Raw genomic sequence first — 25,924 nt, 5'->3', positions numbered from 1 at the left:
TCTGTGCAAATGGGTATGGGATCGATCTGGCTCTTCAAACTTAAATGAGAAAGTAGCCAAGAAGATGGTTTAATTGATGAAGTGAACTTTGCTCTATTCAGTGCTCCTCAGTAAGGTCAAATGAAACAGAGGAATCCTGTTTCAAAGGCAGCTAGAAGCACTTGTGTTTTACAAGTCAATCTGATTCAAGTGGCATGGTTGTGGATCTGTCACTTACACCATAACAAGGTCCAGAAGACTGAGGGCAGGTTTTGATGTCCCACAGAACAGGACAGAACCTCTTCCCTCTGCTGTGTCTCCTTAGCATCTGCTCTCCCATTTTCACCCTTCACTTCTCTAGCTGGCTCCACCTTGTAGAGATGTGATGACATAACCCTTTAGCTGTTGGAGACCATTTCTCAGTTCCTCCGGCTTTCTTTCTCTTTTTTTTTTTCCTTTTTGGGTCACATCCACCAATGCACAGGGGTTACCTCCTGGTTTTGCACTCAGGAATTACTCCTGGAGGTGCTCAATGAACCATATGAGATGCTGGGCATCAAACCTGGGTCGGCCACGTGCAAGGCAAACGCCCTACCTGCTGTACTATCGCTTCAGCACCTCTTTGGCTTTCTAAGTCTTATTCCTTTCTATTTCCATTTTAAAATTTAGTTACCATTCTAAAAACTGAACGTATAATAGGACATCACACACATACTTAAAAATCCCCGACCATCAGTCTACCATCTTGAACCAGATAATGTCTTCTTTCTTTCTTTCTTTCTTTCTTTCTTTCTTTCTTTCTTTCTTTCTTTCTTTCTTTCTTTCTTTCTTTGTCACACCTGGCAATGCACAGGGATTACTCCTGGCTCATGCACTCAGGAGTTGCTCCTGGCAGTGCTTAGTGGACCATATGGGATGCTGGGAATTGAACCCGGGTCGGCGGCGTGCAAGGCAAATTCCCTACCTGCTGTGCTATCGCTCCAGCCCCAGATAACGTCTTTGTAGTTTGGCAAAAAGCAGTTATGATTTGAACCACCTCACTAATTCTTTCTTTTTTTTTTATTGAAACACCATGAGATACAGTTACAAAGCTTTCATATTCGAGATTCAACCATACAGTGATCAAACACCCATCCCTCCACCAGTGCGCACTTTCCACCACAGTGTCCCTACTGTATCTCCCTCCCCCTTATCCCAGTCTTCACCCTGCCTCCATGGCAGGAAATTTCCCCAGTACTCTCTCTCTCTAATTTGGGGCATTATGTTTTGCTGGAATTTTCCCACCACCATTCACGCCTGCCTGCCAAGGGCAGATGCTACATCATTTATTATCCCTTACTCATTTTGAATATTATGGGTGCCGTGGCTGTGTACTTCTGGAATCCTAGATTGTAAATGGTTGGGTTCCAGAGGCATTTCTGTAGGGCACTAATCTATTTCGAGATTCAGTTTGACTTCTCTGGACCAGGGCTGTTGGTGCGCTAAGATGGCACCTGGAGGCACATTGTGGGGATGACAGCCAGGCTGCCCTACGGGCGGGGAACAGGGATGGGATAGCCCGGTGCCTCTGCCACTATGTATCCTGGAGATTTAGTCCTGCAACCCACATACCTGGGCCTTACTGTGGAAGCTCTTGGTCACTAGGATTCCATCTGGAGTAGGCAGGGAGACTGCACCTGCTCTTTCTGGGGTGCCCCATTGAAATTGGCTCGGTATGGGGCCTGGAGAGAACTCTGGTGCTGCGATGTCTTCTGGGTCTTGCTGCCGTGCCTCTGGGCCAGGGCTGTTGGTGCAGTAAAATGGTGCCCGGAGGCACATTGTGGGGGTGCACCTCACTACTTCTTTATATAATTTAATTTGGATTTTTTTTTTATCTTGCATGATTCTTTTAGGGAAGAAAAAGTGTTTATGAGCTCTATTTATTTGTGAGATTTGTTTAGATTTGGAACCATACCTGGCACTATTCAGACACTATTCCTGGCTTGTTGCTCAGGAGTGACTCCTGTCTGTGCTCAGGGCACCACATGTGGTGCCGGTAAATTGAATGTGAATTGGCCATATGTAAAGTAAGCACCTCATCTCCTGTTCTAGCTCTCCAGTTCTTATTTTTGTGTTTTGGGTCCATACCCAGCCATGCTCAGGGGCTACTCTTGGCTCTGTGTTTGGGGAACCACATGGCGGCGGGGATCATGCCAGGCTTCCTGGATGCAAAGCAAGCGTTCAGCCTGTGGAGCTATGTCTCTGTCCCACCCTCAGCTTTGAAGTGTTTGAACAACTCCAAACATGAGAAGGGCAAAACTAGTCCTGAACCTTTGGAGGGGTGGGAAAGTTGAAAAGCAGTGGGTAGAATTAATCCCTAGCTTTTCAAATAAATCAAGAATGAAATTGTTCCTTAGTAATTATTGCTTCCTTTCCAGGATAATTGCCAAGGTTCTGGAGGACAACAAGCTGCCTGGTGCAATTTGTTCCTTGACTTGTGGCGGTGCAGACATTGGGTAGGTTCATAGGTGGAGAGGATCATCCTGTTGAGGGCTGATGAGAAACACATTTACTGGAATAATGAAACCGGGTTCCTCTATGGAAATAGGGGGTGGGACTTTTATATAATTATTGTGGATCTTGTAGGGTTATTTTGTCCTTTCTTCCTTCTTTCTCTTCCTCTCTTCCTACTGTCCTTCCCTCCCTCCCTCCCTCCCTCCCTCCCTCTCTCCCTCCCTCCCTCCCTCCCTCCCTCCCTCCCTTCCTTCCTTCCTTCCTTCCTTCCTTCCTTCCTTCCTTCCTTCCTTCCTTCTCTCTTTCTCTGTCTCTCTTTCTCTCTCTTTCTTTTGTGATATACTTAGTGGTGCTCAGGGCTTACTCCTGACTCTGTGCTCAGGGATCATTCCTGCTGGGGCTCAGGGATCATATGTGATGCCAGGAATCGAGCCCAGTTCAGCTGCATATAAGCCAAGCACCTCACCTGCTATATTATCACTCTACCCAGAATTTCTGCTTAAATTTTTTTTTTTAATTTCAAGAGTTGGAAACAGAAAAGTTTGTTGAAAAGCAGAAGAGAAAGAAACTCCCCTGCTGGGAGGAACTTAGCATAATTAAGTTCTAGCTTCCCTGTTGTGTCTGGTGTGGCATCATATCTCAGACTCTTTTTTCAAAAGTAGAATCAACCATAATTGTACCAAACCATAATGAGAGAAGAGATGCGTATTATTGATTGAGACCTTGATTAGATATGATTTCAAAGTTGTCAGGTCTTGTAACTTGTACTGCTGTGCTAAAATGTTAAGCTGCTCAGATAACATGTGGACTCTTGCTGGTCCATCTCAAAAAGGAGCAAAAAAGGTACTACTTATGTCCTATACACGGGAAAATAATAGAAAATATGACTCTCACACTTAGAGATGGAAGCTAGAATTTTCCCTTTGGCCCAATCAATTCTTGCACTTTGTTTTCTTTTTTGTTATTTTTCTTTTTTGGGTCACACCCGGCGATGCTCAGGGGTTACTTCTGGCTCTGCACTCAGGAATCACTCCTGGCAGTGCTCGGGGGACCATATGGGATGCTGGGAATCGAACCTGGGTTGGCTGCATGCAAGGCAAACGTCCTATCCACTGTGCTATCACTCTAGCCCCGATTCTTGCACTTTGGACATCCCATCTCTGCCTTTTCCTTGGAAAAGCTCACATTAGTGCAGGTGTTTTGTTAAGGAACCTTTCATATGAGTGCTCATGTTTGCTGGGCTGGGCCTGGGGAAACCTGCCTGCTGCATTTTAGCAAATGATTTCAGCCTTATGCTAGACATTGCCTGGCTGTCTTGCCTGGCTTGTGCTGTGCAAGTTTTGAAACACTGAACTATGAGCAAAGAGGTTCATTTCAACAGTGTCTGGTCTACCTTTCTTCAAGGCAACTGGGAATCTATTTTTTTTAGGGGAGGGGGTGTCATACCTGGTGATGCTCAGCTGTTACTCCTGGCTCTGCACTTGGGCATTACTCCTGGTGAGCTTGAGAGGGCATATGAGGTGCTGGGGATCGAACCCAGGCTGGCTCCATGCAAGCGTCCTACCTGCTACACTATCCCTCCAGCTCCAACAATTGGGCATCTTAAGTCAGTTTTCATGAGAGATAATTGGGTTGTTTTCCGTGTAGGTTTTTAGATTTTTCAGGGGTTTGTGTTCTGTTTTTGGTCCCTATCCCACAGTGCTCAGGATCTACTCCTGTGGTCTACTCTGTGTCAGTTGGTGGGGGGCAGGGCGTCATTCCTGCTGTACTCAGGGACCCTGTGGTACAAGGGATGGAACCAAGGCCTCCTGCGTGCACCTCCTGTGCTCAGCTCATCGGGCCATCTCTAGTCCTAGATTTTCAGGGAATTAGTTTGCAGCATGTGCAACAGAACTGGAACAATCTCTTGGTGATCCTAAGATCCTATTCTCTAGTGCACTCCAGCCTTCAGTAGAGGAAAGGCTTTTTTCCCCTCCGTATGTTCTGGAAAGAAATTTGTTTATAGAGAGTTTACAAAGTAGAATGCCCTTTTGGCTAGATGGTTCTGCTGAGAAATCTTGTTCTTCTCATGAAGACCTTTGCTTGCTCCTGGCTTGACATTCGGGTGGCTTTCACCTTCTGACTTTCTTGGACAGAGGCCTGCACAGGGGTGTCTGGCTGGGTGCTGACCAGTGCTACTGGGCTGCAGCTTCCTCTGCTTGGGTGACTGTGTCTGTTCCCCTGCAGCACAGCAATGGCCAAAGATGAGCGGGTGAACCTGCTGTCCTTCACCGGAAGCACTCAGGTGGGAAAACAGGTGGCCCTTATGGTGCAAGAGAGGTTTGGTAAGTGCTGGCTTTCTAATGGGGACTTCATTTCTAATGGGGACTCCAATAGATGAATATGAATTTGCAGATTCCTTTTCTCTTGACTCTTGTTGTTTTTTTTTTTTTCCCTGTGGAGACACCAGTCAGGATTATTTGAACACCCAAGTAAAAGAAAAGGGTATTGTTAGATACTGTCATGGTGGGCTAGCATTAGGAAGATTGCTTGCAAAATTGGTGGGAGAATGCTATTTCCTTCCCCTCACCCCCATCCCACTCCTCCAAAGACCAGAGTAGACTCACAGTAAATATTTATCAATTTTTGTCAGACGTGTCATGGCATATTAAAAAAAAGAAAGCTCCTAACTTCAGCAGGAGGTGCCGTGAATATGGAAGGGAAGGCTTGGCAGTTCCCATCTGCATGTCATTTGTCTGTGACTGACAAGGGCTATGCAAGCAAGGCTCTGTACCTTCTATATTATGGCTCATTTGTAAAGGTTTTCCAGGATAATGCTGACATTGAATTTTTGACAGTTAGGATTTGGATTTGGATTCTAACCTCAGCATAAGATGTACCCTCTGACTTTCTAGTTAATCTAATAATCATTTCACTGTATGGGCATTGCTTTAAAGAACAAGCTTACAAAAAGCTATTAGACCTAGCAAATAAGGCCAGCAAAGTTTTAAGGTAGACAACTAATATACAAAGATCAGATGTGGATTTTATTTTTTCTTCTGCTTTTTTTTGTCTGGGGGGGTGGGGGGGGCATTGGACATACACACAGTGCTCAGGGCTTACTTCGAGCTCTGTGCTTAGGGATCACTCCTGGTGGGCTTGGGGGACCACGTGAGATGCCAAGGATTAAACCAAGGTTGGCCTCATCCTAGGCAAGTGCCCTACCTGTTGTACTATTGCTCTGGCCCCTCAATTATATTTTCATAGCTTAATTATGAATAATATAAAATTTAAAAAACAATTCCATTTGGAACATCAAGAAGAATTACACGGGGTAGGTATATTTAACAGAGATGTCTTTCATACAGGGAGCTACAAGGCATGGCTGAAAGAAATCACTAATGACCTAAATATACGTAAAATCTGTTTTCACCTTTTTGGAAAAGTTAATATTATTAAGATACCAGTGCCACAAAACAAATGGAAGAAAAATAAAGATTATCAGTACTGCCCAAATGCTCTCAGATAAAATACAATTTTTTCAAAATGTCACCTGAATATTTTTTGGTAGAAATTGACAAGCTTATCCTTCAATTCCAAGGAAATTCATGGACCATGACTAGCTAAAATCAATTTTTAAAAAATGAGTAAAACCATGTGGAAAGGTAGGACTACAGCTGAATCTTACGAAGACAATGTTTATGAGAAACAGCCTCGTTCCTGATGCCCCATTCGCTCTCAACGGAACGACCATCTCTGAATGCAAGAGCTATGTGTACCTAGGTCGAGAAGTCAACATGACAAATGACCTGGCACCCGAGCTGCGCAGGAGGAAGAGAGCGGCTTGGAACGCCTTCAAGAACGTTAAAGAAATAGCTAAGAGGACGAAGAAGCTCCGGCTCCAGGCACATCTCTTTGATTCCACTGTTCTTCCTGCATTAACATATGCCTCAGAGACCTGGGCCCTACGCAAACAGGATGAGAACGCTATTCAGGTCTCCCAAAGAAGAATAGAAAGAGCTATGCTTGGAATATCACGTTTCACTCAAATGAGAGAAAGAATCCGGAGTTCGACGATCAAGAATCAGGGACACTGTCTCATTTGCCAAGGTGTCAAAAAATCAGATGGGCTGGTCACGTAATGAGATTTAAAGACGACCGCTGGACTAGAGCTGTTACTGACTGGATTCCACGGGATGTCAAAAGACCGCGTGGCCGCCCACCTACCAGATGGTCAGACTTCTTCATCAAGATCATGAATGATCGGTTTGAGGCCCTTCATGTTCCCAGAGCGAACAGATGCCATTGGGCTACACTAGCACACGACAGGGACAAATGGAGACGTGACTGGCGCCCGCTCGAGCAAATCGATGACTAATGGGCAGTTAAGTGATTAAGTGAGTAAAACCGTGCTCGCTTCGGCAGCACATATACTAAAATTGGAACGATACAGAGAAGATTAGCATGGCCCCCGTGCAAGGATGACACGCAAATTTGTGAAGCGTTCCATATTTTTTTTTAAATGACTAAAACCAGAATCAGAGAACTCATTGCACATTCTCATGTCAGAAATTACTTAAACCCAAAGTCATCAAGACTTTGAGGTGCAGGCACAGAGAGAGACATAAAGATCAAAGAAATAGGATTGAGAGTACCAAAGTAAACCTTTACATTTATGTTTGTTGCTTTTTCCTTATTGTGGTTTTTCAGCCACATCTGGCAGTGCTCTGTGGACCATGTGGTGCTGGGGCTCTAACCTGAGCCTCCCACGTGGAAAACACATGCTACAGTCTATGGGCATCTCCCCAGCCCTTGTATTCACTGATTTCTGACAAGTATGTCAATAGGAAAAGAATACTCTGTTTCATCAAATGCTTCTGGGGCAGTTAGATGTTCGCATACATATGTATGAGGCTGAACTCCTACCTCATCTTATACATAAAAATGAACTAAAAATGTATAAAAAAAATAAATGTGGGCAGGAGTGATAGCACAGTGAATAGTACAGTCACTTACCTTGCATGTGACTGACCTAGGTTAGAACCCCAGGACCACATATGGTTCCTGAAGCCCTGCCTGGGGTGATCTCTGAGTACAGGGCCAGGAGTAAGTTCTGAGCACTGCTGGATGTGGCCCCCTAAAACAAAATGACGACAAGCCAAACACCTAAATATAGGAGTTAGAACTTTAAATCTCCTAGAATAAAACATAGGTTCAAGCCTTTGTCACTTTAGATTTGGCAGTGGATTTTTAGATATGACATCTAAAGCATTAGTAACAGAAAAATATAAGTAATTAGATTTCATCAAAATGAAAAACTTCTGTGCTTCACAGAAACCTGCTAACATGTGAAAAATGGACCAGGGATGTGCGTCAGTGGTAGAGCACAGATGTACATGCAATGCCCTAAGTTCAATTGCTAGCATAGCAAAAACATAGTTGTGTGGATACATGTGTCTGTGTCCATGTATGTATGTGAACATACAATTGACTCATGTGAAAAGTACCCAAGATCATTAATTCTGTTCTTTTCACTACCAACTTTTAATCTTCTCATCCTTCTCTTCCCCTTTTTATTCAAAACAGTAGTTTGTTCTCATGAAGTATCATTAGTAGGATTTATAGTTTATTAAAATTTATTTACCCAGCTTGAGGTTCTTTTCTTGGAGAGGCCTAGTGATTAGTAGTAAGAGAACTGGAAGGATATAAGAACTTAGGTCTTTCCTTTCAAGCTGAAAAGCAGTTGAAGCCAGTGTTAGGTGTAGAACCTGATTTTCTTATCACCAAGCATAATGCTATGGCAGCAAACTGTCATTTAACCAATTGAGACTAGAGCTTATGTAGAACCTGGTAACTTTTGGTAATAACAGCCACATTCCCTTATAATTAATATCTACTAGACACATAATTGCTGCAGGGCATTAGAGGTGAACATACATTATTTTGTCGTTGGGGCTTTTGAGATCACAAATAACAGTTATTTACATAAAAGCTGACTTTAAAGTGCATTTGAGGAATGCTCAAAGATCAGTAGTAAATATACCTCCGAACCTGAGGAATGGAGTTATGTCCAATTATATACATTACATTACATACACATTATTATAGCCAATCTGGGTTCAATCTTTGGCACCTCATATGGTCTAAAAGGATGATCAAAAAATGTTTCCTTAGAAGAAAGTTAATGAAGACTGTTGTATCTCACCATGGAGCCTTGTATAAAAGATTACTAAGATATTGAAGGTTAAGCCTTCTGTGTTTATATATATATTTTTTCTTTTTGGGTCACATCTGGCGATGCTCAGGGGTTACTCCTGGCTTTGCACTCAGAAATCACTCCTGGCAGTGCTCAGGGGACCATGTGGGATGCTGGGAATCGAATCCAGGTTGGCTGCGTTCAAGGCAAACTCCCTATCCGCTGTGCTATCACTTCAGCCCCTGTGTTATATTTTGTTAATTGAGATTGGTTGCCTTTTATATTACATCCCATCCAATCTAGTGTGCTACTCCTGATTTATAAATGTTACAGAGTTTATTCCAGGATGGCCAAAATTGTTAAAGGGGTGATACAGCTCGAGTTAAATTCTAAACTGAGTGGTAGCTTTGGGGTGTGTGAGTCACTGCTGGGCTTCCACAAGTACAGGAAGATGTGGGGAGGTAAGCCTATCTCAACTATGTGAAAGCTTGGAGATTTCAGTCACAAAATCCGCACACCTGAGTTTTTCAACAAATTAATTTCTGGATGAGGCTTGTCTGAGCAGTGGGAGCATGGTGGCGGTGGCGATTGTGGAGTGTCACCATTAATTATTTTAGTGTATTTCTTGAGAAGGACAATCTGTCATCTAATCATGGAACAATGGTTAAAATTGTGAAATTCAGAAAGTCTATGACATGAACTATGTCTGTATATTTTTAAAGGGAGAAGTTTGTTGGAACTTGGAGGAAACAATGCCATCATTGGTAAGTCTGTCCTGTGCTTTGTTCTATTTTATGTTTAAAATTTCTTCAGTAATATTCCTGACTAGATAGGCCTTGTATAGTGGCTCATCTCTTCTGTGCTGTGTGTATCTTACGCATGTGTCTCTTGGTAATGAATTTTATTTGTAAGTCAGGACAGTAGTTTGAAGGTAGATATAACTGACTGATTCCTCTCTATTTATTATTTTTTTTTGCTTTTTGAGTCACACCCAGCGATACACAGGGGTTACTCCTGGCTCATGCACTCAGGAATTGCTCCTGGCGGTGCTCGGGGGACCGTATGGGATGCTGGGAATCGAACCCGGGTCAGCTGCGTGCAAGGCAAACACCCTACCCGCTGTGCTATTGCTCCAGCCCACTTCTGTTCATTTTAAGAAGGTATATTTTCAGGAGGCACGAAGTTATTTTTTAAATTATTTATTTATTTTTATGAAAAGGGTTCCTCTGTCAGTTCTTTTATGTGTGAGGCTCATCCAAGTGTGTGGAGAGTGGTCTCAGCATGGCCTTGGCTGGGCCTCGGTGGTCTTCAGCTGTTGGGCCCTGGTGGAGACAGTCAGGCATAGGGTAGGAGACTCTGCCTTGTTCTCTCCCAGGAGCTGAGTGTGAGAATCTCTGGATCCTGGCCGTTGTTGGAGTTACACGGCAGTTGGTGGGTGTAACTGTCTAGTTACTGGCAGGTCCAGTCCCAAACTGTGCAGGTGTGTGGGACCCGGGGCTGAGATCTCCAAGCCTGCACAGTTTGGGACTGGACCTGCCAGTAACTAGACAGTTACACCCACCAACTGCCGTGTAACTCCAACAACGGCCAGGATCCAGAGATTCTCACACTCAGCTCCTGGGAGAGAACAAGGCAGAGTCTCCTACCCTATGCCTGACTGTCTCCACCAGGGCCCAACAGCTGAAGACCACCGAGGCCCAGCGCGACATCTTATCATCTCATTCCTAATTTGGTCAAACTGGCAGGCTACCAAATGTAACATGCCCACACGGCAGGGTCTGGCAAACTCCCCGTGGTATACCCAATATGCCAAATACCAGTAACAATGATGGGTCTCATTCTCCTAACCCTGAAAAAGCCTTGAATATGGCACTTAAAAAAAAAAAAAATCTCAGGGCTAGGACGAAGAAGACGTTACTGGCACCTGCTCGAGGCAATCGACGAACAACAGGGTGGTCGTGATCTGATCGTGATGAAAAGGGTGCAGTGTAGGATAACATTGGTTTGCCTTTCTCCCTTGCCATAGGGAGCTTAGGTTTATCAGGTTACACCCATCACAGTGCTCCCGAGTCGCTCCCATTCCTCTGTGTTTATCTGTAACACAGACTATTTTTTTTTTATAAACATTAATCCTCACATTATAACATTATGCTTTAAAAGTCATTCTTTGTTTCTGTTTTCAAATTGTAGTATGTATGCAATAGTTTCTGTAAGTAAATGCTTTATGGAAGACTTAAGTATGATTAAAGGAGTAGATTTTAGAACCTTATCGCAGGTAGGGCGTTTGCCTTGCATGCGGCCGACCCGGGTGACCTGGGTTCGATTCCTCTGCCCCTCTCGAGAGCCCGGCAAGCTACTGAGAGTATCCCGCCTGCACGACAGAGCTTAGCAAGCTACCCGTGGTGTATGCAATATGCCAAAAACAGTAACAAGTCTCACAAAGGAGACATAACTGGGCCTGCGCGAGCAAATTGATGAACAATGGGAGGACAGTGCTATAGTGCAGTGCTGTTTAGAAGACATGAGGTGAGAATAAGAAAGGAGTATGTGTTCAAGAGAGAACATGGCTTCTTCAGAATAGAAAAAACAAGCAAAGAAACATGAAGACAAGACCATGCTCTTTTTTTATTTTTATTTTTTATTTTTATTAGTGAAACGCCATGAGGTACAGTTGTAGACTTACAAATTTTTGTGCTTGAGTTTCAATTATACGATGATCAAGTACCCATCCCTCCACTAGTGCCCACTCTCCACCACCACGGATCCCAGTATCCCTCCCACCCCCCATCCCCCCTGTCCCACCCTGCCTCTGTGGCAGGGCATTCTCTTCCATTCTCTCTCTCCTCTTGGGTGCTGTGGTTTTCAAAAGAGGCATTGAGTGGCAATCATGTTCAGTCTATAGTCTACTTTCAGCATGCTTTTCCCATCCTGGGAGGATTCTTGAAGAGCAAACCAAAGATCATTTTGTTTGTTTTGGGGACTATACACTGAGGTGCTCAGGGATCACTCTTCAGTTTTTGGGGGACTATATGTGGTGCCAGGCATTGAATCGGGGTCTTCCAGCACTCTATCCCTTGCCTGTCTCTCTGACCCAGATTTTCTTTTTTGATTATTTCCCACAAAAGGAGATAGAACAACACTGTAACTGTAGATAGGTTTATGAATCTACTGAAAATTGTGATGAATTTAAATTATGGATTCTGTAATTAAAAAGCAATACTTGCTAGTTTGTATATTGCCATCATGTTTAAATGCCTGTTTGTGGTGTACACCAGAAGTGTAGGAAGCATACGGTAGGGGCCAGGAGGTAGTATAGTGGTTAGGGCACATTTCTGGCATGGGCCCCTAGGTTTTAAAGTTAGTTGTCTAGTTGTCTAGTTAACATGAGGAGGGGCCTTGATGCTAGTACAGTGGGTAGAGTCCTTGCCTTACAGTTGACCAACCTGGTGAAAAAACCTGGTATTTTATCTGGTCCTTCCAGCCTATCAGGAATGATCTCTCAGATCAGAACCAGTAGTAAACCCTGAGCACTGCTAAGTGTGGTCTTCAAACCAAATCCAAACAAGCAGAAAAACCCAAACAAGACAAAACCCAAAAAAGCAAAATCATTATTGAGGAGTGGGTATTTGCTAGGCACTGTTCTCAGCTGTTTCATATGCATTATTTCCATTAATCTTCACAATAATCACCATTATTAATGAACACCATTATTAATCTTATTGAACTATTTATTTGCTAGAATGTATCCCAGACATTATTAACTCCATTTTACAGATGGAGCAAACTGAGACTTGAAGAGGTAAAACAACAAAAAAGTGATAGGGACAGGCTAGAAATCCCAGGCAGGGAGGCTGCACAAACTATCTTCTTAACCTCCATGCCAGCCTGGGGATATAATTCTAGCACACACAGGGCAGAGCTGAAGAGTGAATTATGACTCTGTTTCTGAAAGGTCTAAGGAAGGGCTTTCATATAATATTAGTGGAAGACTTCCCACTGCAAAGACTGCTGTTTTCCCTTCCGAGACCAGGGCAGAGGAAGGATACGAGTGGAGAGCAGAGAGCACAGAGCACATGGGGAGTGGTTTTGCACTAATGTGTTCAGAAGAGCAGGACTTGAAGAAGCATCTGATGTGCAGTCCCTGAAATTTCCCTCCAAGTCAGGGTGAGATCATCCCATGCAAGAGGAAAGAGCTTGACCGGTTTCAGAGATGGGTTGAGTGAGTGACACCAAGAGCATCAGAATATGGGCTGAGGGGTTGAGACTACAGCAGGAAGAGCTGACAGAGAGGATGTGGCCTTTTAGAAGACTCCACAGTGGGGCTCCAGAGGAGGCTGAGTCAGTGTCAGAAACTTCAGTAGCAAGAATAAAGAGGTCAGGGCAGGGAGAGCCTGGCTTCACTTTGCAGAGCTCACGGCTTGCTTCCCACGTTGTGGTCTTCCTGGCAGTGAACATGTCCCATGCGGGTCTGACTGCCTCAGTTAAGGCACTGGTCATGCCAGTTGGGGATGAGCAATCTGCTAGCCTGCCACACTCATGGCCGTGTCTCTATTTTCCCAAGCCTTTGAGGATGCGGACCTCAGCTTAGTCGTTCCGTCTGCTCTCTTTGCGGCTGTGGGGACTGCTGGCCAGAGGTGTACCACTGCACGGCGACTGGTGAGTGTCCCCTGCCTTCCAGCACCACTCCTGATGGATCACTTGGTTAGTTGATTGGCAGATCAAACCCTGGGCTTCACACACTCTAGGACTGAGCTCTAACAGCACTACTCATTTGGGTTTGGGTCTTTGGGCCAGACCCAGCAGTGCTCAGGGGTTACTCCTGATTCTGTGCTCAGGGGTCATTCCTGGCCACATTTGGTGATGGGGGATCAAAATGGGGTTGGCTGTATGCAAGGCAAGTGTCTTACTCTATCATTTCTCTGGCCCCACACCACTTTTTTTTTTTTTTTGGGTCATACCCTGCAGATGCTCAGGGGTTACTCCTGTCTCTGCTCTCAGGAATTATTCCTGGTGGTACTCTGAGGACCATACAGGATGCCAAGGATGGAATCTGGCTTGGCGATGTGCAAGGCAAACGCCCTCCCCACTGTACTATTGCTCCCGTCCCTCCACACCATTTTTTAACACATGGCAGTTAGGGGGTCAGAGGAGGGTTGCTGCAGAGATGTTCCTTCACCTGGGTTCTGTGCTCTGTCCTTTGTACATGCTTCTGCTCCACTCAGGGCTCCCGTTGCTTTGACTGCAGAGGGACCGACAGGTGACATTCCTCTCAATCCTGTACCTGGAGGATTAAGGATAATGTTATTTCAAGAAGAAGCTCAACTAAAATTTTGAAGAGTTATCTCTGCCTCATTTTTTATTCTCTCTCTCTCTTTCTGGTATGGGGAGGATTTTGTTTCATTTTTAAATTTTGTTTGTTTTTGGCTCCTTTTCTCAGTGCTCAGGGCCTATCCCTGGCTCCGTGCACAAGAATGACCCCTGGTGGTGGTCTTGGGACCATATGCAGTGCATAAGTACGAAAATATTCTTTATAAGATATAGCCTAACTTAATTAAACTAAAACATATGAAAATTAAGTGTTCACTTTTCCTTTATTTTTCATACCCATTTCTTCTATATTTGGTAGCACTGTAGCACTGTCATCCCATTGTTCATCGGATGCTCGAGCGGGCACCAGTAATGTCTCCGTTCGTCCTAGCCCTGAGATTTTAACAGCCTGTCCTCTCTTTGTTCCCAACTCTGCCATCTTGGAGGCTCTTTCAGGGTCAGGGGAATGAGACCCGTTATTGTTACTGTTTTTGGCATGCCGAATACGCCATGGGGAGCTTGCCAGGCTCTGCCGTGCGGGCGGGATACTCTCGGTAGCTTGCCGGACTCTCTGAGAAGGACAGAAAATATGTATATAGGCATATATATATATTTCCCTTTGTGACTTGTTGCCTACTGTCTGAACCCCATCAAATAAATATTAATATTTCCTTTATTTTTACCTTATTCAGTTGAATTTCTCAAAATAATCTGAGATCTGATGTTTTTAAGGTATTTAAAATGTATCAAGTTTGTTCATCTAAAATTTTATTACATTTATGCAAAAAAGGAGAAGATCCAAATTTTAGGAATCACAGTAGCTCAGAAACCAGGCAGAATTACCTGGTTTTATTATGAATCACTATATTTAGGAAGATCTGTAGATGACTTAAAAATTTGCGTATTAATTTTCCTGTGCCCTGGACTGTTAACTTTTCCACTTAGTTTTTACATGAAAGCATCCATGATGAAGTTGTCAACAGACTTAAGAAGGCCTATGCACAGATCCGTGTTGGTGACCCTTGGGACTGTGAGTATAAATCTTTTCTGATTGTGTGTGTGTGTGTGTATGTGTGTGTGTGCATGCGTGCACGTGCTTGTGTGTTTATGTGTTGGGTTTTTTTTTTTTTCCACACCAGGGTTACTCATGGCTTTCTCCTGACTCTGCTCAGGAACCACTCATAGCAGTGCTTAGGGGATCATTTGGGGCATTGGGGATTGAACCTGAGTCAGCCTTGTGCAAGGCAAGCCCCCTACCTGGTGTCCTATCACTCCAGTTCCATTGTGTTCATGTTCTCCAGAGGTTTGAGAGCACATGAAGCAGGAATTAAGGCATTTGTTTGTGTTTTGTTTCTGGGCCATACCTAGCAGTGCTCAGGGCTTAATTCTGGCTCTGTGCTCAAGGATCACTCTTGGCAGTGGGGAACAAAACCGGGTTAAAACTAGGTGCAAAGCAAACGCCCTTCCTGCTGTACTATATCTCCAGCCCCAGCATTAGGTCGTTTATGGCAATGCACCTGCTGGTAGGTTTGGTCCTGAGTGTTGTGTGTGACCGGTGGGCGAGCCTGGGCGATGCTGTAGAGATGGGTTGAGCTTGAGGGGCCTTTCTTCCCCTCACGGATGTCGCCTGAATCCAAGCTGGTCTGTCCTCTTTGTTGAACAGCTTAACTGGCTTTCATGCTTCCTCTCCTGCCTCTCTTTGCTTCTTTAGGTCAAAACTTAGATTCTTTCCAAGTTTCTTTAGCAGGGTTTGCGGTTGTTGGATGATCCAACTTTGCTCACTTTACGACTCTCTGTGGGCTGTTGTATGTCCCCTGCCGTCTTTCTTCTGGCACCTTCTTCCTTTGCTCCAGGTCTTCTAGGCTCCTGCCCTCTCTGCTCTTCACTGTGCCTTTTCCATGCCAGGTGCCTCATCCTTCCCCCGGCCCCAAGCTCATCTGGAATACTCTGGCTTCTCTCGGCTGAGGTATCTTTCCCTTCAGTTAGACACAAGTACTGAGCCTGTGAGGTCTTAGAGAAAGTGGAGAGGTGTCTTTTATTCTCAGTGCAGTGCCCTGTCTAATAGTCATTTCTTTAAACTAGGAGCTGATTGGGGCTGGAGCGATGGTACAGTGGTAGGGCTCTTGCCTTACACATGGCTGACCCCATTTTATCCCTGGCAACGTTCATGGTCCCCTGGGCACTGCAAGGAGTGATCTCTGAGTATAGAACCTTGTGCCCTTGAACCCAGAGGTAGCCCTAACACCCCACCCTCCAATTATATATGTATATACATGTATACATATGTAAATAAAATAGGAGTTGATCAGCAGACTTGACCTGCTAGCCACTTCTGAAGAGAAAGCTTACAGGGGACATAGCTATAGCCCCTTGCTGATCTGTTGTTTTGACTCCTTTCCTGGCACAATGGCAGAGACCACAGAAGTGATTCCAAGCGCAGGATATTTGCTGTCTGGGCTTTTTTTTCTTTTTTCTTTCCCTCTTTGGGTCACACCCAGTGATGGTCAGGGGTTACTTCTGGGTCATGCACTCAGGAATTTTTCCTAGAGGTGCTTGGGGGACCATATGGGATGCTGGGAATCGAACCCCGGTCAACCATATTCAAGACAAATGCCCTACCTGCTGTGCTATCGCTCCAGCCCCTGTCTGGGTATTTCTAGAAAAAGGTTTCTGATTCCTGCTCCATGTTGAGCCTCACTGAAGGGATGGGTCGGTTCTTGGGAAAGCTGTCTAAGTCATGAAGCGATGCCACGGAGGTAGAACAAAGAGTCTTTCCTTCTCTCTGCAGCGAATGTTCTCTATGGGCCACTCCACACCAAGCAGGCAGTGAACATGTTCCTTGGAGCCGTGGATGCAGCAAAGAAGGAAGGTGGCACAGTGGTCTATGGTGGCAAGGTAAGGGAGGCCCCGAGATCAATAGTCATGTGAGTTTGCTTCCTGCAGGCCTGAGCAGGGGGGATTGGGCAGATGGCAAAAGGATCCCTGAGTGCCTTCTTTCTTCTCCCCAGCCTGTGCTAAGGGTAAATACACATTTTCAATAGTGACAACATAAAATGCAGGGAATATTTCTGAAAGATGCAAGCTCAGAGCTGTGGCTGCTTTTGAATGAAGACTAGTGGGAATGTAAATTGGTGCAACCACACTGGAAAATGCGGGGGATCTTCCCTGAAGAAGCTTAAGATAAGAGTCAAAATATGTGATCTAGCAACCCCATTTTTAGAATCTATCTGAAGAATCAGAAAAAATTAACATACAATGTTAACTCTCACCTGGTGCTTAACTACAAGATATTTGCAATAGCTAAAATAAAGGAAATGACCATTGATGTACCATTGATACATGGTTAGATAAAGAAGACGTGGTGCATTTATTCAATGGAATATTATGCTCAACTATTTAAAAAATGAAATTTTGATATTTGTAAACAAACGGAAGAAGCTCAAGGGAATTATGTGAAGAAAACTAAGAAGGAAAAAGACAACTGACTTCATGTGGAATCTAAGGATTTAAAATTAATTAATAGGGGCCAGAGTGATAGTACAGTGGGTAGGGCTCTTGCCTTGCATGCAGCTGACTTCAGTTTGATCTCTAGCACCAAATATGGTCCCTGCCAAGGAGTGATCCCTGAGCACAGAGCCAAGAGTAAGCCCTGAGCACTGCTGAATGTGGCCCCAAACCACATAAAAGAAAACCCCAAATTGAATATGATTACTGTCTAGAGTGGAAATTGAATATGATTACTGCCCAGAGTGGAGTGGGCATCTTTAAGTATATGAATGCCTGTGCCTGTGTGTGTGTGTGTGTGTGTGTGTGTGTGTGTGTAGTATACTTTCTTATAATATCAATATGATTATTAAACATAGAAGAATTAGAATCCTTAAAAAAACTTTGGGGAACCACACCCAGTTGTGCTCCGTACCCATATGTGGTGCTTAGGGATCAAACTTGGGGATCAAACTAAAGGCAAGCGATTTACCCACTGTGTTCTACCCGGCCCTAGAATCCACTTTTAATGGCTATATTTATATTATTTTTATTTTTTACTTTTTTGGGTTTTGGGGCCACACCTGATTGTGTTCAAGGTTTACTCCAGACTCTGTGCTCAGGACTGACTCCTGGCAGTGCTTGAGGGACCATATGTGGTAGCAGGGATAAAACCTAGGTCGTTAGTGTGCTTGGCAAATACCCTATCTGCTAAACTATGGCTCAGACCCACTAATGGCTATATTTAATGGTAAATGAACACAGAGTATTGGGTTAGAGTGGAATAGGCTGAACTTGTGCTTTGCATGTGGAGACCCCAAGTTTCTGGCACTGCATCTGGCATCATCAGGAGTGACTCCTAAGAACTGGAACTGACCTCCAAACCCCTAAGAGTGACTCAAAAAAAAAAACCTTTTTTAATTTTTTTAGTAGAGAGAATCAAAATAATACATACCAAGAACAAACATTTGGAACCAACCTATCTTAGTACATGAGTCAGATTCCTTTGGTGTAGGGCCCAGGCATTTTCTTCCTGTATGTAGGAATTTGACTTTTCTCTTTGCATCAGCTGTGCCTATAAATTTTTAACCAAAAGTTAGTTACACTTTCTTTAAAATTCTCTAAGTAAGGAGTCTCAAGCAAAGCAACCAGAGAGCAGAATCCTCCCAGTCTATCAGTGATAATGCTCACCCCTAGTTGAACAGAGGTGTGTGAGGATATTTATGTATATATCTGTTACTTATGTTGAATTCTTTTCTAAAGCATTTTCCTTAGGTTTATAGGGATAGCTCTTTTTTCCTTTGGGCAATATTTATTCAGGTTGCACAATGCTGTCAGGTGTTACAAGAACAAATACAAGCTGCCTTGCGCAGGATTGGGAGTAAATATAGTTAATACTTAGTAAACAGCTCAGGTTGTGAGATCACATTGATCCAAGGTGGTGGGGAGAGAGGGATGACCCCAGCTATGGCAGCCTGCTGTGAACATCTCAGGAAATGTTGACCATTGGTTAAATGGAGATGAATTAGTAATTTGGTTATGTGAGGTTGGTTTTTAGGAAGTGTCTGTATATACTCTTGGGGCTTGTGGTTTTTGTACAATGTCATATTAGTCTGCCAGAATGGCCATAACAAAATATCGCTGCCTTACTCACTAGCTTAGACACACTTACTTAAAATCCAAGATGCTGGTAGTGCTGGTTCCTGGCTTACAAATGAATCCCGTCTTTAGTTTGGGGGTGGAGGGCTTCTTCTTGTGACCACTAAATGCTCTTTCCTCCCTGTGTGCATAGAGGGAACTCTCCACTTGTCTCTCTGTTTTATCGCCTTCATCCGTTAGGGTCTTTATATTTAGTTTTTTCATTAATTTTTTTTCTATTATAAGGATGTCAGTTGCCTCAGATGAGGTCACTCTTTTGTGATCTCATTTAACTCTAAATACCTCCTTACAAGGTCTTGGGTCTAATTCTCTCACACTGGTGGGTGTGGGTGGGCTAAAGTTTCAATAGACAAGTGCATTGTAGATAGAATACAGTATGTCAAACAATGATATCAATTCCCTATGTTAAAATTTCGCAAATTTGCAATGAGCAACCCTGGTTCAAATCTTCGTATTGTCACCCAAGAACTGCCAGAGGCCAGGGCTAATTACAGAGCCACAGTAGCCCCTGATCACTGATGGATATGGTCCAGAAGCCAACCAACCAGCCCACAATTAAACCAAAAATGTTATGAAGTTAAAGATAACTCTTCCTGACTTTGTGTGTTTATGGTTCTCTGTCTTTGAGGTAGTGGTGGTGGTGGGGAAGTGTGTGTGTGGAGGGGTGTTTTCTCTAAGCTGAACCAATAGGAGGGAACAGTGTATTTTCATTATTAAAACTTTTAAATTGATTTTATTTATTGGGTAGGGGCACTTGGTGTGGCTCTGTATAGACATTACTCCTTTGTTGTTGTTGTTGTTGTTTTTGTTTTTTGGGGCCACATTCAGCTGTGCTCAGGTCTTATTCCTGGCTCTGCACTCAAGGATCACTCATGACAGACTCGGGAAACTATTTGGAGTGCCAGGAAACAAACCTTGGTCAGATGTATGCAAAACTAGCACCCTCCCACAGTACCATCTCTCTGTCCCTATTACTGTTACTTCTGGTGGTTTACTGGGGACCATATTTGGTGCTGGGGATTGAATCGGGGTGGCTGCATGCAAGGCAGATGCTTTAACCCATATACTCTCTGGCCCAGCACATTTTCATTTTTAATAGGACATTATCTTGGAAAAATAATTATAAATGATAGTTGCTCTTCTCCCTCATAAGCATAGGCAAAGATTATGTCCTCTTACTTCAGGTACTAAAAACCAAAACTCTGACTTTGTTTTTATTTTTTCTCTATGGAAGGCTATGGATCGCCCTGGAAATTACGTAGAACCAACAATTGTGACAGGCCTTGCTCACAATGCAACCATTGCTCACACAGAGACTTTTGCGCCAATTCTTTATGTCTTTAAGTTCAAGGTAAAAATGAGTTTTTTCTCGCTTTTCTCTATGCTGGTATTGAAACAAAATGAGAAAATTGGGAGAAAATGGATGGGTATTAAATTCCCCTTGATGAGCCTTTAGGAAGCTTTTAGAAAGTCACTCTGATCAGTACAAATTTGAAGGTTAAAGATAAAATGGAATGTGAAGAACCTGTTAAACCACAATGTTAAGCCGACTGCCTGGGAAACCAAGATGAGTAGAGAGCCAATTTTGGAATTAATGGAGAATATAACCTCCATTCTTATTTCATCTTCTTCAGGGCTGTGTGGGGCACACAGCTTCTATACATAATGGACTGGCTAAACTTGACAGCCTGACTGTTTAGTCTCAGTGGGTAAAACGTGACGATTAGGGATACATAGAGATCTAGAGTTTCCCAGCCTATATCTGAGGCTGTGAAATGCTTTCTATTTTGTTTTGTTTGTCATTTGCAATGCCAGGGCTTGCACCCAGGATCTAAGCAAGACACAAGTCCACCACTGAGCCCCACTCCCAGCTCTGGATGTGAGGGTGTGAACAACAGGGATAACTGGAGGTCTCCCTCCTTATGTGGGATGGCTCTAGGCTTGCCAGCCAATATGTAGAGAGTAAACACAGGCTTAGGTGTGCTTGCTGATTAACAGTTAACAGGATAGTGAGAATGCATCCTGTTGCAATAATAGGGTCACACAATTTTCAATTGTGTTAATTGTCTCTTTTTGTTTGTGGTGACTAGAGCATATGGTTTAATGTATTTGGCAGTGTCTTTACATATGTGCAGCTGAACTCTTCACCAAATATTTAGGCTCTTCAGATCTCCATTGCCTCCATTGTAAACTGAGCTCATACAAAGCCAGTGCTATAGGGTGAGGATTAAATAAATAAATGTACGCGGAGGGCTTTGGTCAGTGTGTTTGCACATGGCTTGATATGTTTTGACTGCCATAGGGAGTAACATAGAAACCTGTACTGATTGTGTCTCGTAGTTGGGGAAACCCCACAAAGCTGTAAAAAGAAGCATAGTAAGATATTGACTCTTTGGTTTCCCTCTGTGATCCCTATAGTGATCCTGAGATCTTATCACATACATTTAATCAGCATGAGGGGGCTTTGATATGAAAACTGTCTCATCTCACTGCTTCTAATGTTTAGAATGAAGAAGAGGTCTTTGCATGGAATAATGAAGTCAAACAAGGACTTTCAAGTAGCATCTTCACCAAGGATTTGGGCAGAATCTTCCGTTGGCTTGGGTATAGCTTTGTCTTTTTTTTGTTGTTGTTGTTGGTTGGTTTTAGTGTTGGGGCCACACCCAGCTGTGCCCAGGGCTTGCTTACTCTTATCTCTGCATTCAGGGATCACTCTTGGTAGGCTCAGGGAACCAGATGGGGTGCTGGGGATCGAACTGGGGTTGGACGCGTGCAAGGCAAGCCCCTTACCTGCTGTACTATCTCTCTGGCCCCCTTGTCTATTTTGAAAATGTCAGTGAATCTAATTTGTTTGGTGGATGAACTTTATAGAATGAAAAAGGGATCAGGAGTAGAAATTCCATTTCCAAGTCTTGAAAGTCTTAGAGGTTTCGTTTGTTTTGTTACATTTTCCTGTGCATTGCTCTCACCAAGTCTCCCTCTTTACATGCAGACCTAAGGGATCAGACTGTGGCATTGTAAACGTCAACATTCCAACGAGTGGAGCAGAGATTGGAGGTGCCTTTGGTATGTAGAGGATCGTTTCTCTGTTCTCTAGCTATATGGGATCAGGAATTCATCAGCCAGGGCTGCCATAATAATATTCCATGAAATGTGTGATTTAAACAGCGTTTCTGTTAACATGGAACATTCATGGAGGTTGGGAGTCCAAGATCATGGGGTGGGCAGGTTTGATTTCTCCTGAGGCTCCTCTTCTTTGTTGGCAGTTGCCCACCTTTTTCCTGTGCGTCTGTGGTACCCTCCCCGTCCACCTCCCCTGCCACCTCTTCTCAGCCCTCTTGGCACAGGGCCCCGTCCTTGGGGTCCTGGTAAGCCTTCATTACCCTACTGAAAGTCCTGTCTCCAAATACACTCACATTCTGTGGCTTTTGGAGCTGGGGTCTGGCCTAGGAAGTCTTTGCAGGGCTCATAAGGAGGACTATAATGGGTGCCCAAGGAAAGCAGTAGTAGCTTTCGGAGAAGTTTGACTGGAGATCTGAAATAATAAGCTCACTTACCTATACCACAGCCCTAAGAGGCCGTGGGCTCTCCCTCCAGGGCTCCCTCCCATATTTCCATGTCCTCTTAATTCCTTTTATTTTTCTTGCTGAGTCCCTTTTCTCCCCTCTCTAGCTATTGCCGGGATCACCTTTGGTGGTGCCAGGAGTGTAGGGTAGGGCAGGTGCTGGGGGTAATGCTAGGCTTGTGCTCTGGCCCTGGAGTCACACCTCTGGCCCCCCAGGTTCGTGTCTGCAGGGGAGATTCTTGGGGTCCACCATAAAGTCACTTGCTCTGGCCCCTCTCGGATATTTCCATTTTCTCCCTGTGGGTGGGAGAAGGATCCGGTCCGGGAGGAGCTGATTTGGAAGTGACCATGCTTGTTTGTCTGCAGGAGGGGAGAAGCACACGGGCGGCGGCCGTGAGTCGGGCAGCGATTCCTGGAAGCAGTACATGAGACGGTCCACGTGGTGAGGGCCAGTGGGGCGCCTCTCCTTGCCCTGCTGTTCTGCATATTTTTCCTGCTGTTGCACTGGGTTTCTCTCTCTCTCTCTCTCCTTCTCTCTCTCTCTCCCTCCCTCCCTCTCTTCCTCCCTTTCTCCCTCCATCCCTCCCCCCTCTCTCTTTCTTCCCCCTTCCCTCCTTCCCTCCTTCCCTCCTTCCCTCCCTCCCTCCCTCCCTCCCTCCCTCCCTCCCTCTGTCTCTTCCTCCCCCCACACCTCTCTCTCTCTGCACTGAGCAGGCTTGTTTATCAGTTTTGTTTTTTTTCGCCACACCTGGTGATGCTCAGGGCTTACTCCTGACTCTGCACTCGGGAGTCACTCCTGACGGTGCCCGGGGCATCCCCCAATGATGCCGGGGATCATGCTTGGTTCAGTTGTGCTGTACCTGCTATACTGTTTCTCTGGCCCCCAAGCAGGTGTTTTGGACCTGCTCTTACTCTCATCACCTCACTCCTCCAGGGTCAGCTAGTGGCAGGCTCCATTGCATTGTCTGGGGTCACAGTTAGGAAATGGCACAGTGAACATGGCCTCTGGAAGCTGTGCGCTGAGCTTTTGTCCTGGGTGCAGGGACCCAGTTGTCCCTTCAGGCAAGAGAAGAGATGGGAGAGGGAGGTGGGCCAGTGCCCAGAAGGGAAAGAGGATTCTGACCTGTTTAAGAGAGGTTTCAAGTTGGAGGTGTGTCCTGGACTTGGAATCTGTTTTTCCTTTCCACTGGGTGGAAACTGCTTTTTCCCCAGTGCGCAAAGATTATGAGGCTTCAGTGGTACATTCTAGAAGGATCACAGGGTGAGGACCCTAGGGCACCTTTCCTAGTCTGAGTTATTGTTTCTTGCTAGATGGCAGATTCAGGTCGGTTTCTCAACCTCGTGCCCCGAGGGCCTTAGCAATGTTTGCCTGTTGGGCATTTCTGGGGTTATTTTGGTTGGTTAAGTCACAAACACATGCATACGCTAAAATGTGGCTGTGGCCTTTCTGGAACCTAGTAGTGGGGAATTTTTTGAGGAAGGTGGGGGATGCTTTTGTTCTTAAGGACAAAAGGGACTGGAGCAATAGTACAGCGGATAGAACACTCGCCTTGCATGTGGCTGACCCTGGTTGTATTCCCAGCATCCCCTGTGGTCCCCAGAGCTTAGCCAGGAGTGACCCCTAGCACCCTTGGGGCGTGGCCCCAGAACAAAAGCAAAACAAAACAGAAATATCAAAAAAAAGGATAAACATTTAGAAAATAAGAGTAAATAAAATATACTTTCTAAATTTTCATCCCTTTTTTTTTCTGTCAAAATATGAATCTCTGTGTTTTCCCTGCTAATTCAGTGCATACCAGTTACTGGGTGATATAAAGAAGAAATTTTCCATTTTTTTTTTTCCTGGACACACTCTGTAGTGCTCAAGAACTACACTCCCAGCTCAGTGCTTAGGGGATCATGTGGTACTGGACCTCTAACATACAGAGCATTCCAGCTCTTTGATCTGTCTCCCTGAATGGTTTCCATGTTTTTATGTGCTGAAAACTGAGTAACACTTCTGATATATTTTTCTAGACTTTCATATTTCTCTCCATCCCACCCTTTCTTCTGTTACAAAACTGAACTTATACTAACTTATCTTGTCAAATAGCATCTTGTTCATTTGTTTAGTTTTGGGTCATACAGTGATGCTCAGAAGACTGTGCAGTACTGGGGACTGAATCCAGCACGCAGAGCATGTGCTCCAGCCTACTTAGTTCTCTCTTGGTCTCACTATCTTTTTTTTTTTTTTATCCTAATTTGTTTTTTCTACCAACTTGGTCATTTTGCCACATATTTATGTATGTATGTGTGTCTCTTTGTGTGTGTGTGTGGGGGGGAGGATGTTTTCAATACTTTCTAAAAATGTAGATTATTATACAATATGCTATGTGATATCTTTAATTTTGTTCCTTTTTTTTTTCTCTCCTTAGTACCATCAACTACAGCAAGGACCTTCCTCTGGCTCAAGGAATCAAGTTTCAGTAAAGGTGCCTTAACTTGAAAGAACTTCATTTTGCTAGATATTCTCATCTCTTTTTTGGGAAGAAGACAAAATTATAAAATGAGATTTTTTTTCGCTAAATAAATACATCATTTTGAATATAACAATGATGATTTATTATGCCCCAGGGACTTTGACTAACCTACAATATTTGTTTTAGTTTCGAGGTCATACCTGGCAGTATTTAGGGATTATTCCTAGCTCTCTGCACTCAAGGATCACTCCTGAGGGGCTTGAAGGATCATGTGGTGCTGGAGATCAAACTTGGGTCAGCATACAAGGCAAAAACCCTACTTGATTTCTAAAAATAAAAGGTCTGGGGGATGTAGAAATTGTAGAACAGGTAGGGCACTTACTTATATGTGGCTGACCTCGATTCTATCTCTAACACTCCCTGGGTCCCCTGATCCCTACCAAGAGTGACCTGAGAGCAGAGCCAGGAACTTTTCTGGGTGTGGCCCCAAAATCAAAACATAAAATAGTAGGTGATCTAGTTATGACTATCTGTATTGAACGACGGGACAGATTGAATGCATTTTTGTTACTATTGGTAGTTCTTGATTTTCTAAAAAGTTTGATTTTTTTAATAATTTAAAAAAAAAGGCTGTAGAGATAGTGCAGGGATTAAGGCACTTGTGTTCATATTGCTGATGACTCTGGTTCAATCCCTGGCACCATGTATGACTCCCTGAGCATCACCACCAGGAAATAACTTCTGAATACAGAATTAGGAGTAGCCCCTGAGTATCATCAGATGTATCCTCCTTCCCAAAACCAA

At 44.2% G+C, this 25,924-nt stretch overlaps 1 protein-coding gene and 1 non-coding gene across 2 annotated transcripts in view; both read left to right on the top strand.

Annotated features, from left to right (window-relative positions):
• Positions 1-25,247, top strand: part of ALDH7A1 (aldehyde dehydrogenase 7 family member A1) — a 48,789-nt gene extending 23,542 nt beyond the window's left edge. Inside the window, exons 8-18 of the mRNA XM_056124387.1 lie at positions 2,397-2,474; positions 4,699-4,796; positions 9,370-9,411; positions 13,209-13,303; positions 14,900-14,984; positions 16,743-16,849; positions 20,331-20,447; positions 21,603-21,700; positions 22,089-22,162; positions 23,028-23,103; positions 25,076-25,247. Of these exons, the coding sequence (XP_055980362.1) occupies positions 2,397-2,474; positions 4,699-4,796; positions 9,370-9,411; positions 13,209-13,303; positions 14,900-14,984; positions 16,743-16,849; positions 20,331-20,447; positions 21,603-21,700; positions 22,089-22,162; positions 23,028-23,103; positions 25,076-25,130 (925 nt within the window). The 3' untranslated portion in view covers positions 25,131-25,247. The remainder of the gene's footprint in view (positions 1-2,396; positions 2,475-4,698; positions 4,797-9,369; positions 9,412-13,208; positions 13,304-14,899; positions 14,985-16,742; positions 16,850-20,330; positions 20,448-21,602; positions 21,701-22,088; positions 22,163-23,027; positions 23,104-25,075) is intronic.
• On the top strand, positions 6,861-6,967 carry LOC130033237 (U6 spliceosomal RNA). Its single transcript, XR_008793938.1, has one exon. It is a non-coding gene; the product is annotated as a U6 spliceosomal RNA (small nuclear RNA).
• Positions 25,248-25,924: the final 677 nt, after the last annotated feature.

The sequence above is a fragment of the Sorex fumeus genome, unplaced genomic scaffold (genome assembly GCF_029834395.1).
Source record: "Sorex fumeus unplaced genomic scaffold, SorFum_2.1 ptg000051l, whole genome shotgun sequence".
Classification (NCBI taxonomy): domain Eukaryota; kingdom Metazoa; phylum Chordata; class Mammalia; order Eulipotyphla; family Soricidae; genus Sorex; species Sorex fumeus.
The sequence above is the reverse complement of the archived record's forward strand: the minus strand, read 5'-3'. Positions and strand labels throughout refer to the sequence as shown.